We start from the raw sequence: 12480 nt of genomic DNA, 5'->3' as shown, positions 1-12480 counted from the left end.
CTGAGGGGAGGGAGCAGGTCAGAGACACTTCTTCACACACCTCAGGGAACTGTTAGGAAGGAAGGAAGGAAGGAAGGAAGGAAGGGAAAAAAGCCTGTAGGGAGCAAATGCTATAAATGAGATTTAAACAGAGCATAAAAAAAAAAAAAAACGCTTCAGGGGCGCCTGGGTGGTTCAGTCGGTTAAGCATCCTACTTCGGCTCAGGTCACGATCTCCCAGCCCGTGGGTTCGAGCTCCATGTCGGGCTCTGTGCTGACAGCTCAGAGTCTGGAGCCTGCTCCGGATTCCGTGTCTGTCGCACTCTGCCCCTCCCCTACTCATGCTCCTCTCTCTCTCTCTCAAATAAATATTAAACAAAAAAAAATTTTTTTTTAAAGCTGCTTAAAATAAAAACCCAACCCGCTTCAGATCTCAGCCCTGACTTCTAGCAAACATCAAGTGCATAAGAGAGTCAAGGCAGAGTTGACTGGCTTGGGGAAGGGTCGCGGCTCACATGGGACGGGGGATGAGGAACTCCCCGAAGCACTGGCACTGTCCGTGGAGGTTTTCGGCGACTTCCCCTGGCCCGACTCTGCTCTCTGCTGGGTGGGCAGCGGCCGACGCGCCTCTTCCCCACGCGTGGGACTAAGCAAAGTCTGCAGACTTGAAGACTTCTGTAGCCCAGGAGCATATGAGGGATTCAGGCTGCCGAAAGCCAGAGCCAAGGCCCAGGGGCAGGCTTGGTCAAGAGCGGGGTGCCTAGCGTCCTTTAAAAACAACACGGCCGAAACCTCGCTCAAGAGCCGCAGAGATAAAGATCCTTTAAGAGCAATGGAATGAAGGCCCCGCCAGGGCTCTCCCGGAAGGGAACAAGGTGAGAGAGCACGGCTCAAGGAGAACAGGTTTTGGAAAAATTTTATTGCATTTTTGTTTCCATGTGGAAGCACGGACAGAATCGAAGAGAGGCAGCACGCTCCACTTACTGTTCATGGAAAATCACATAGGCTAGAGGAATTTCCTCCCTATCCTGATTGGGCTTAATAACCCTTACCCCGCCCCTCCCCAAGCACAAGCTAAAAAAGGAGCTTCGTGGTGATCACGTAAAAAAAACAAAAACAAAAAAAACCCAAAAACCAAATCCACGTGTACGGATTCACAGATGGTCAGCGCTCAGATGTCTGTGATTTCTGCATTTGCGGCGGGCACTCCCCGTCCCCGTCTCATCTCCCCGCTATCTTCAGGCCTTCCTCTTTTAAATGGGGTTTCACACAGGAAGTGCCTCCAGGTGGAAACGCTCCTCAGTCCCCGGTGCCAGCCGATTGATGATTCCGGGGAGCAGGGGTGGCTGTCTGCCAGCTTTCCAAAGTCTGGGGGCTGTAATGTCGCCCCCGCATCGTGGGCAGCCCCAGGCCAAGACGACAGCCTCCCAGGTTAAAATACAGAGAAGACGTGGGTACGTGTACATTTATGTGTCTAAAATATCAGAAAGGGAGCCCACTTTAGCGATTTACAAAATGGGTTCAGGGGAGGGGGGTGGTTGACGACGGGGCTGGGCACTAGGGGACTGTGCTGTGTCACTCTGTCACTCAGCATTATTGCCGCTTAACTGACACCTTGCTAGGACAGGGGAGAGGGCGGGTGCTAAGAGTAATCAGACAAAGGAAACCTGAAATCGAGTGATTTTTTTTCTCCTTTTGACTGTGTAAGGCATTTTGAACTGGAAAAACTTCTCTCCTTCACATTCGTCCAAATAATCAGCGGGAATATAATTGGTGATTCAGAATACAAATGAAACCCCTTTGATCCCACCACCCTCCCCCCAAAAGTCACTCTAAGCACCCCAATCCCATGGCGTGCGAGGAGGCAAACCGTGTCCACGTGGGGGATGAGGCCGCCGTGTCAAGGGCCCGTCTTAGGGCTCCAGCCCTGATCCTGCCCCTCTTTTGGTGTCTTCGGTGAGGTTTTAAGTCCCATCGGGCTGCCTGCCACCGCCTCCTGGGCAGTGGGAGGTCATGGCCTTCCTGCCTCTCCTACGCATCCCCAACTGGGCATCCGGGCCGGTCCATCCGCGTACCGGCGTTAAGTCTCACTCAGTTAGTAGAGGTGGGCTTGGCCCGGAGACAGCACCCTCCACGTTAGTCATGCCAGACAGACAGCAGAGAGGAAAACCAGAGGCCAGAGAAGTGATTTTAAAAAAGGGGGGGAGAAAAAGAGCAGCTTCGGTCACCAAAAAATAGAAAGGATGATCTTTTAAAAATAAAACATGGGGACATTTTTTTTTTCTCTGCAATGCTCAGCCATTTTACTTGAGATGTAAAAAAAAAAAAAAAAAAAAGTTTTAGAATAGTTGTTTTGCTTTTTCGATTTAAACATTCATGAGGACGGATGGGACGGTAGTGCTGTGATGTGGTTTGTGTCTGAGGGGCAATGCTGGTCAGGGTCCTTCAGACCACATACTGGTATGGGTCTGCCTTCCCTTGGTCTGGCGTGGCAAAGGGGCTGGCCCAGCCTAGAGAGAAGGGGTGGCCAAAAACGGCTTTCATGTTCATCCATTTTGTTTTTTTAGCCCATCTTCTCTCTTCCTTTTTCAATTGTTCTATTCCCTGAAAACAAGAACAATCATACTTTCAGTCAAGCACTTTATTGCTGTGGTTTTTGGGGAGGGACGTCCATTAGCCTGAGGTGAATGGAGTAAATGCTTCCTTTGAAAGCCATAAAGCTATCTGCATGCTACGCTTTTCTTCTCTTTCTCTCATAAAAAGTGTTAAAGGGAACAACAAAAAAAAATCTCGCTTTTTGTGGGGGGTGGGGCTTGGGCACCTAGTTTACAAGCCCCTCCAGGCAGGGAGGGGAAAACGAGCAAACTCACGCCCAGGCCCACAGGCCACTACGCCAGCATTTCTGGTCATGCCCTTCCGGTGTGTTTTGCTCAGGGAAGGCGCACATCTACGTGGCCCAGGTTCTGCAGGGGCGCTTCCGGCCTGGTGCCGGGCCCGGCGGTGTGTGGGAACACGGAGAAGGCTTTGGTGCCACAAGCCTCAGAGCTGGCAGGGGCTCGCGATCGTGAGAGCCGTTGCTGGCCTTTCATTTGGGCTAGGTTCAAGTTTGATGCTACTATGACCACTTTGCAGACAAAAAAAAAAGAAAGGAAGAAACAAACAAATCAATGACCACTCTGGCGCTGTGAGTCTTGCCAGTCTGGGAGGTCAAGAAGCACCCTGCTTAGCGGCGCTGGCAAGGCAGACCTGAGAAGGTCCATCGGGAGTAAGAGACCGTGGCGGGGGAGGGGAGAAGCCACCACAGAGGAGGAAGGAAAGGGATTAGTAAAGGTTAGAGGGGCTGCCTGGACAGACAGCCAGCCCCAGGCACGGCAAACGGCTTCCTAGTGCTCCCTTGGGAAGAAGTGGGGCCAGGGGCCATCTGGTGGTTGTGCAGAGCCTGGGCTACCCCCCCCCCCCCAAAGTCTCACGGGGAGAGTAGGCTGGGGAGGAAGAGTTCCCTCCCTTCTCCCCCCTTCCGATGGAGCTGGTGAGCAGGCAGGGCCTGAGGGCGGAACTGGAGAGAAGCAGCCTGGCAGGAGCCTGGCCGAGCGGTCTGGCTGGAGCAGCTGGCTGCCGTGGTCTCTGGTGAGGAGGAGGAGGAGTAGGGAAGAGCCTGAGGGGCCAGCCTAAGTGAAGCCTCTACTCCTGGCCGGGGACTGGGCGGATGCAGGTGGAGGGGAAGGCATCCCTTCCCAAGCGGGGCCCTTCCTTCTTTTCTCCTTTCCTTCCCAACACAATCCCCTTCAGGCAAGGCCCTGAAGGGGGAGAACAACTAGGGCCCGGGCTGTGTGAGCTTTCCTTCGGGTTCCCCCACACCACGGCCTGTGGGGCCTGGCAGCATCCAACAGGGGGCGGGCCGGGCCGGTCACCTCTGGGGTCCCTGCAGGTCTTATGCAGAGAAGTTGGCTGCATTTACTGCTTGGACACACAGCTGGAACTATACCATGGGCTACTATTTTGAAAGAAACTCTTACAATGACGTTATCTCGTATAAAGGATAAAAAAGTTGCCGAGAGCCCCCCAAGCCCCCACATTCTACACCGCCGGGGATCCCCACGATCTAAACGATGTTGCCTTGGCTGCCGGGAGGGTAAACGCCTGATTTTCCACACTCGCAGGGAGGGGCCTAGGCAGCAGGGGCAGGGAGTGTGTCTTCCTGTGAGCCACCACCTGAGGCTGACTAGTCAGCGGGCCCAGAGCCGCCCCGGAGGGCCCGTAGATGACCAAGGCTTGCCCCGTGAGGGGGGACCTTGGGAAGGCAGGAATAGTGGCAGGAGGGACCTACGACCTGGGGCCCCTTGTCTGGAACCCAAAGCCAAAAAAGGAAGAAATGCCCACATCACAGCAATGGATTGACCACCTTGAGGCTTTGGACACTTAGGACAGTCAGGAGGCGGTGTCGTCCGTGGCGCCGGGTGAGTGGGCCTCAGTCCTGCCCAGCCAGCTGCCTGAAAGTTCCCAGAGGTGGGGCTGTGGGTAGGGTGGAGGTAGGGGTGGGGTGTGGGGAGAAGGCAAAGGACGAGCTGGGCCAGAGGTGGGCCAGGCAGAGGTACCTAGAGGCCAGGTGAGAGCCCCTGCCCACCGCTCGGCGGGGTCTGAGGCAGGCTGATTCCTGACTCTGCCCTCTGGACCTGCTCGTGAAGTCACCTCCTGTGGGAAATTGACCCTGCCCGTGCCAGCTAAGGCACCCTTCCTTTGTCCATCATCCTCTCTGCAGGCCTAGGGCCCTCGGGTGGGAAGGATGTCCCCGGGCCCAGCAGAGTGCCTGACACAGCGCAGTGTGTAAGACAGAACCATCAAGGGAGGACGGAAGGTCTTTTGGCAAAGAGCACCCTTCCCAAGGCTGCTGGGTCCCATTCCTGGTGCAACCTGCCGTGCCGGCCCCAAGGAGGGACCTGTTTGTGTGTGTGTGTGTGTGTGCACACGTGCACACCCTGCACACCTGGGCCCTGGCCATTGGGCTCCCGGGTTTGGCCTGCAAGCCGACCACACCCACCATGCCCCCCCCCCCCGCCCCCTCCCATGCCCCGAGCCCAGGGCTGGAGCTGGTGGGCAGGCCGCCCGCTTACCGTTTCGTCTGTGCAGATGGAGTGCACCTGGGTCCCAAACATCACTGATGTGAAAATGAGGAAGAGAAGGCCCTCGAAGCACAGCAGGATGAGGAGGATCACCGTGGTGGGTGGCGAGAAGGAGCTGCACTCTGGAAGAAAAGGGTCACGTGGGACTTGGGGCTGCTGTCCCCGCCCCCTGCCCGCTCGCACTGCTCGGCCCGGCGGGACTCGGCTCCTCCTGGCCTGCCGGGGCCCATCCGGCCCCTCCTAACCCCTGTTCCTTGCTCACTCTCTTTCCAGGCCAGTGTGTCTGTATCCTGGTGCCAAGCACGTGGAAGGACCCAGAAGGGCCCCCGGGGCTGAGGCATGAAGGCAGGGAGGCCCTCCTCTCCTCAGCACAACGTGGGCTGTACAGGTGGAGGAGCGGCCTCAGTCTGGTTCTGGTCTGGCTGTGAATTTTCTGGACGTTCCGGTCCCTCTGTCTGCTTCTGGGTGACCGGAAGGGGCACATCTGGAGGATCACTCAAGTGGTTCTGGGACTCGAGGTTTTACGAGGGGGCGGCCTGGCTGCCGGGCTTGGCCCCGAGCCGGGTGTGAAACAAGCCCCGTGGGAAACGTCCTTCTCGGGAGCGTCCGCATCACTGAGACAGCCACTCCAACCGGAGGGCCGCCTGGCGCGTTCACTCTCCCAACCTCTCTCCGAGCCCAGGCTGACCGTCCAGGCCTCCGCTCCCTCCTGGGTACAGCAGCGAGGTTTCACCGCTCTGTCTTCAACAGCAGAATCCTCTGTCTGAACCAAGTCTAACTCAGAAGCCGCCCCCGCGCCCCCCGCAAATGGAGACAAAAGCAGAGGTGTTATGGGAGACGGTGAGGTCTCCCTCAGCGGAGGCACCTGGGGGAGACATTGGGCGGTGGGGGTCCCAGCTGACAGTGCTCACTACCGTGGGACTCCTGCCCCCGCTGATAGCCGCCTGGGCCTGTCACCCTGGGTCGTGGTGCACGTTTCTTGTTGCCCCGGTGCTCAGGCCTGTTGCCCTGGCTGGAGGGGTCCTGGCAGGGTCGGGCTTCCCTGGGCTTTGGGAACTCAGGGAATCTGGGGATTCGGTGCCCCTCTGAGCCACCCTGCCGCCTCCCTCACAGGAAGGTGCGGAGGGGCAAGGGAGGTCAAACCTGGGAATGGGCACCGAATGGGTGGTGGGGGTGAGGAACATCTCCTCCAAATGCCTTGATCTCCTCACGTTTCTCTCGGGACGTAACAATGCCTCCAGACGTTTCCCTTATTGCCTCTGTGCTAGGCCGGGTGGTGGGCAGGCCAACGGTTCTGCGGTCAGGCAGACGCAGCAGGGTGAGGATCCTGGAAGAAACTCCCGACCACGAGCTGCTACTAAGATGCCGCCACGGAGACTCCGTTCCGGCTCCTGCGCCTTTCCCGTCCCGCACACCGTGCGGTCGTGTTTCTTCCCGCCCTTGCCTCCTGCCTGCCTTTCCCAGCACAACTCCGGCTCCAGGAGGGCGGGACGCTGGCTCCCTGCGGTACAACCAGCCTCGGAACAGCGCCTGGTAACGAAAGAATGTGGGCACAAGGCCGGGGCTCTCTGAGCTCTGGTTCGGCGGTCCGCTCAGGAATGCACGGGAGAGCATCTGCACAGCTCGGCACCGGCCCAGGGTGAGCACGTGGCGGGTGCTCCCCGGACAGAGGTCCTTGCTCCTTCCTTAGCCACCTGGGCTGCCCTGGGGCTGGAGCTGGCGGCAGAGCCCAGGGCCACGGCATGTCTTCCACCCATGGCCTCCTGAGTGGGCCCCGGGGACTACGAATGGAGTGGGGGAGGCAGAAGCCAGACCCAGGGCGCGCAGAACTACCACTGTACCCTTCTCTCAACATCAACTCAAATGCCCTCCTTCTGGGGACACTCCCTTCTTGCACAAGCTGGATGCAAGGCCGCTCATCCACGGCTGAGCAGTGATGGTGGTGACCGTCATGCACGGCCGATCTCAGGCTTCCGCTTTGGGGACGGTCCTCCTAGCCTTAGCTGCCACAGGAACTGGTGCCCCAAGCCTCTTTGGTCACGGACCTTGACTGCAGACGATCAAGCACATGCAGGGAGGACCCGGGGCGCTGGAGTCATCCAGGCGGGGCTGGAAGAGCCCGCTCCGGGCTGGCGCTTGAGTCACGGCCCTCTTCTTAGCTGTGTGAGCTTGGGGACTTGTTCGACCCCTGTGAGCCCCAGCTTTCATCATCTGCTAAGTGGGAGCATCTCTCCCGCCCTGCGGGCTTGTGGTGACACTGAAATAAGGCACTGCTCACGCTGGCTCTTGGCAGGCATTAATGGAATGGCCCCTACCAGCTGCGAGCTGAAGACAGAGACGTTCTGCCTCATTGATGGCGAGTGTCACTCTCATCACTGCCTGTGTCTGTCAGCCCGACGGCGGGGGGTAGGGGGAGCGATGGGGTTGATAGAACGTCCTTGTCAGACTCTACCGGCAAGTCGCCAAGGCCACATCTGGAGTTGGACTGGATCCCCAGGGCCTGGCAGGATACATGTACGTTCAGAATGCTCACCGAGGAACACGCTGGTGCCCTGCCCAGCTACGCAGGATGCTATGGATGCCCCTACTCTTCTCCCCACTATCCACTAGCTTGACCCACCCCCTCTCCGGCTGGCACCAGAAATGCAGTAGTCACGAAAACTGGGGGACACGGGGACATGGACTGAATTGTGTCACCTGCAAAACTCGTATTTGGAAGCCCCACCCCCCAGGTGATATTATTTGGAGATGGGGACTTGGGGAAGTATTGAGGGTTAGATGAGGTTGTGATGGTAGGAGCCCCTCACGGTGGGGCTAGTGCCCGTATAAGAGGCACCAGAAAGCTTGCTCTCCTCTCTCTGCCGTGTGAGGTCACAGAAGGTGGCCGTCTGCAAGCCAGGTAGACAGCCCGCACCAGGAACTGAATCGGCCGGCACCTTGATCCTGGACTTCCCAGCCTCCAGACGGCGAGAGATAAATGCTGAGGTCACCCAGTCCATGCTACTTGGTCACGGCAGCACACACTGACGGAGACTCGCGGGGTCTCTTCCCCTAGGCGGGGCCGGGCCGGACAGGGCAGGGGGCAGGGCCACAGAGGGCAGAAGGCGGCGGATGCCAAACCACGGGCAGAGGCAGGGAGAGTCTCTTCGCAGCCGGCTGGGAGCTAAAGATCCCCCCGCTTCCCAGGGGCTCCCCGGTTCTGCGGAACAAGACCAGCAAGATAGCCGAGAAGACAGTACGTGCGGGAAGAGCAAAACTTCTGGAAGACGGGAGAATGAAAACGGGGACCCGTCTGATGTTTCTGCTCTCACGGACCGTGTGTGTGCGAGATCTCGCCCAGCACGTGGCCTCTCTTAATTCCTCCAGCCCCTATTTAAAATTCTTTTTCTTATCTCTTATTTTTTTATTCTCCTTTAAAAATCACAAAACGGCATTGACTTCCTTCAGCATCTACTTTTTCCTCAGGATTTATGCGGTCGTCTGGTTGGAGCTCCTTCTTTGGTGTTTGTGCCGTGAGACAGGTAATTCTAAAGCGGGAAGCTTTGCTCTACGATCTTTACGTAGATTGGGAATTATGCAGTTAAAAGACAACCACTAACAAAACAAAACAAAACAACCCCAAAGTTCAAGACGGATTTCCAGGAGATCGGAAGGAAATGACTTTTGATTAAAGTGCCTCTTCTTAAAGACACAGAAGCAAAGGTCCTCTCCCTGGCAGGGCTCCCACGCCCTGGGACGTGCTTCTGGGGCGGGGGGGGGGGGGGGGTCTGCATTTCCCCCAGGCGCGCTCGGGCTACGCGGTCTGTCCGCCTCACTACTTTACCTGTGGAACTTTTAAGGGGCTGCTTTATTTCATGAAGAGAGGTTCGGGCCTCTGCTGTCCCTTCCCTGGGCAGTCTGTAGGCTTGTTGCTGATCTGATAAAATGGGGTTGGCCCCTGGCACCATGAGACAAACCAAGAGCCCGCCCCGCCTGGGTCACACACTGCCCCCCGGGGGCAGGGAGGGAGGCCCTGGCATATACTCACTTGTCCAGTCTTCTTCAAAGCAATGCAGAAAGTGGAATCCCACCATGATGAGGGCGTGCAAGGAAATGAGAGCTATGTACATCTGAAACAGGAAAGCAGGGCAAACGCCATTGTTGTGAGAACCTTCTGACCGCGCAGGCTCCCGGGACAGGGGCCCTCAGAACCTCCCATTCCGGAACACTCAGTCAGGCTGAGGGTTGACCAGGAGAGAGCCAGGGAGGCATCTGCTGATTGCCCTACCGGTCTGGCACCCCAGGCCTGGGACCGAGGCGAGCAGCTATTCACCAGGAGTGCACGGACGAGCACCTGTGACTAGGCGTGACCAGGGCCCTGGGTGGGCGGGGGAGCTCTGGGCCCGTGGCTTCCCTTCACTCAGAAAGTCAAGGTGCTGACTGCCAGTAGGTGCTCTAGTCCTCACACTATCCTCTATCCACCTGCAGCTGAGGGAGGGCTTGTTGTCATCACCAGAACTGCCTTGTTTAGCTACTCAGACTGGATGCTTGGGACGGGAACAAGGCCCTTGCTTAGAGCCAACCCGCTTGAGCCCGTGTTCTAGACGCTCAGGCGAAGGGCCTACGAGCAGGCCGTGGCTGAGCTAGGAGTGCTTTGGCAGAAAGGCGCAGGTCTACATGGCCACGCGGTATTTGGAACAGCAGCAAAAACCATCCTGCCCCCGAGGGTGGGGCAGGATTTGGAAGCTGACTTACTGTAAACAGGACAAAGTACTTCTGGTTGTTCTCGCCGACGCAGTTATTGACCCAGGGACAGTGGTGGTCCATCTTCCGAATACACCGCTTACAAACACTGAAAGGACCCACAAGGCAGACCTTTAGTGGTGTCCTCACGGTGGCGGGGACCCGAGGGGAGCAGAGAACCCACCCCCCAGCTCTACTCCGCGGCTGGGGCCTCCTCGGGCTCTGCCCCGTGTCCCGCTTGCTGGGTGTGTTGTAAGGGGCCTGGAAGGTGGGGTCAGGACCCCCAGGGTCACGTCATTCCAAACAGGGGACAGTCATTTGTCAACAAGGCCCTTCTCTTGTTTAACACAGACACAGGATGGAACTGAGGGGATCTGAGCCGGAAGCTGCTCTCTGGCGGTAACTGGGCTGGGAATCTGGTTTATTGAGAAGGACAGAGCAAAGAAACAGTTTTGAAAATGGACAGGCTGGGGTGGGTATAGAAAGAAGCCACTCCTAACTCCCCCCCAAAGACCAAAACCCCAAGGGCCGGGCGCTAGCAGGGAGGGTGGCCCAACGAGGGCGCTGGAAGGGCACAGAGTGGGCTCAGGTGCAGGATGTCTCAGGGCGGCAGGAAGGGCCCCTTCAAGAACCTTTTAGCTCTAAGACAGCATCCACTTAGCTGAAAAAGCAGAATGTATTTGAGCTTAAGCGTCGATCAGAAATCCTGTTAATTTGGGGCGCCTGGGTGGCTCAGTTGGTTAAAGCATCCAACTTCGGCTCAGCTCATGATCTCGTGGCTCCTGAGATCGAGCCCCACATTGGGCTCTGAGCTGACGGCATGGAACCTGCTTGGGATTCTCCCTCTTCCTCTCTCTCTGCCCCTTCTGCGCCCCCACTTGTGCTTGTGTGCACACTCTCTCTAATTTGCAAATTACTACCTTGTGATTGGGCTCATTTTGGGACTGAGAAATTGGTCCTTCCTCAATTTATTAGCATAGGCTCCTTGACATTTCCTTGAGAGTATTATTCCACACAGTTTGAGATGCTGTAAAGGTACACTCGGAAATAAGATGATTAGAGGTTTTTCTCTTTTGAAAGCCCCTCAGTTCACCCCAGCTTTTCTTTCCACTCGTTTCCACAACTAACTTTATCTCAGGTTCTTCATCAAGTGCACCGTGGGCTGTGGCAAGTGGAGCCCGGCAGAAGGGCTCTCATCAGGATCACACGGGGGGAGCTCACACTTGCTGAGCGCTGGCTGGCCGACAGTCGGGGCAGGGACACCAGGGAAGGAGATCTTCTGGGTGTGGGCGTGAGCTGCTCCCCACACTCCAGGCCAGGAGGTGCAGGCCACTCTGAAGGACAGCCACGGCCAACTCGGGGCTGCGGGCTCATCCACACCCCAAGGAGGACGTGTGGCTTTTTCTAAGCACAGTGTGAGCTTTGGTGGGGCTGCTGAGCTACTCTGGTCAGGCTGGCCAAGCTTGGGGGCCTCAGCTTCCCCATCCACAGGAAGTAAGTGTTGTAAGGAAAAGGTGACAACAGATTGTGGGGGCCTGGTCAGTCTCCACCCTTGTTCTTCTCCACAACCTTGAAGGTCCTCCCTAATACAGGGGAAATGGGCACATCTCAGAGATGCTGGCCCAGCTCCAGAATCTCCCTGGGAGCCTGGAGAGCAGGAGAAGGAGGAGGCACGAAAGGGACCTGGAGGGATATAAAGTCAGGGATATAAACCCATCTCTCTCTGTATGCATGTGTTTCCAATTACAAACATACATGTGAATATGTATAATGTATACTTCATTAGCTAACACTTGTTCCCAGTATACAAGTTTAATAATTTTTAAAATGTTTATTTTTGAGAGAGCACGTGTGTGCAAGTGGGGGAGGGGCAGAAAGAAAGGGGGACAGAAGATCCGAAGCAGGCTCTGCGCTGACAGCAGAGAGCCTGATGCGGGGTTCGAACTCACGAACTGTGAGATCATGACCTGAGCCGAAGTCGGACGCTGAACCGACTGAGCCACCCGGGCGCCTCCTCTAGTAGACAAGTTTCAAAGTACAGACAAGTAGACAGTGAAGAATAAGCTGCTCCCTGCATCCTGGGCCGCAGCCACCAGGCCCCACGTTCCCTTCATGGGGCCACCTTGCAAGTCCTTCCTCAGCCCTGGGGTCTTAGCTCCCTTCCAATCTGGGGCCCAAACTCCCGAGGGGAGAGGCGCCTGGCGGCTCAGTGCCACCGCCACCTTCTCCAAGGGGCTTCCGGTGGGTGCTCTGAGGGAGGCAGTGTTTGCTCAGCAGCACAGAGGGGTCAAGTGGCCTGACATCCTCCGAAAGCCGCCCAGGGTTTCAATGAGCTGTCACATCCGTCCTTTGCTCTCCTCCCAGCTTCTCAAGAGACCTCGCGTGCGCCCCAGGAAGTGAGTTTCACAACGGGTTACGCGTCCCTGGGAGGCCACAGCAGAACACTCCTCCTCCTCCAGGGAGCAGGACAAGTGAGCACAGCAGCTGGGCTACAGAAGGTGGCCCTGAGTGCCAGGCTCCGAGCTTCCTGCCCGCGGAGACACGGAATGCCGAGGTGGTCCCTCTTCCCCGGCTGGCGCAGTTGTTCAGAGGCAGGCTCTGGGGCCGGGAGGTGGCGCGTGTGGGTGGGTGGGGGGGTCCATCCGTGAACATGGCCCTG

The 12480-nt window shown here is 57.2% G+C and overlaps 1 protein-coding gene across 12 annotated transcripts in view; it reads right to left on the bottom strand.

Moving 5' to 3' along the window:
- The window catches only part of ZDHHC3 (zinc finger DHHC-type palmitoyltransferase 3), a 59042-nt gene that overhangs the window by 6438 nt on the left and 40124 nt on the right, over positions 1–12480 (bottom strand). For 2 of the 12 annotated variants that reach the window (XM_058727269.1, XM_058727275.1), the window contains 5 exons: positions 9834–9930; positions 9127–9208; positions 8923–9015; positions 5091–5221; positions 878–2583 (listed from right to left, as the gene is read on the bottom strand). In XM_058727269.1, coding sequence (XP_058583252.1) covers positions 2425–2583; positions 5091–5221; positions 8923–9015; positions 9127–9208; positions 9834–9930 — 562 coding nt within the window. In that variant the 3' untranslated portion in view covers positions 878–2424. Of the gene's footprint in view, positions 1–877; positions 2584–3447; positions 4470–5090; positions 5222–8922; positions 9016–9126; positions 9209–9833; positions 9931–12480 lie in introns of those variants that run through there. The other 10 variants (XM_058727266.1, XM_058727273.1, XM_058727270.1 and 7 more) reach the window with 8 other exon arrangements.

The sequence above is a fragment of the Neofelis nebulosa genome, chromosome 4, assembly GCF_028018385.1.
Source record: "Neofelis nebulosa isolate mNeoNeb1 chromosome 4, mNeoNeb1.pri, whole genome shotgun sequence".
In the NCBI taxonomy this organism is placed as follows: domain Eukaryota; kingdom Metazoa; phylum Chordata; class Mammalia; order Carnivora; family Felidae; genus Neofelis; species Neofelis nebulosa.
The sequence above is the reverse complement of the archived record's forward strand: the minus strand, read 5'-3'. Positions and strand labels throughout refer to the sequence as shown.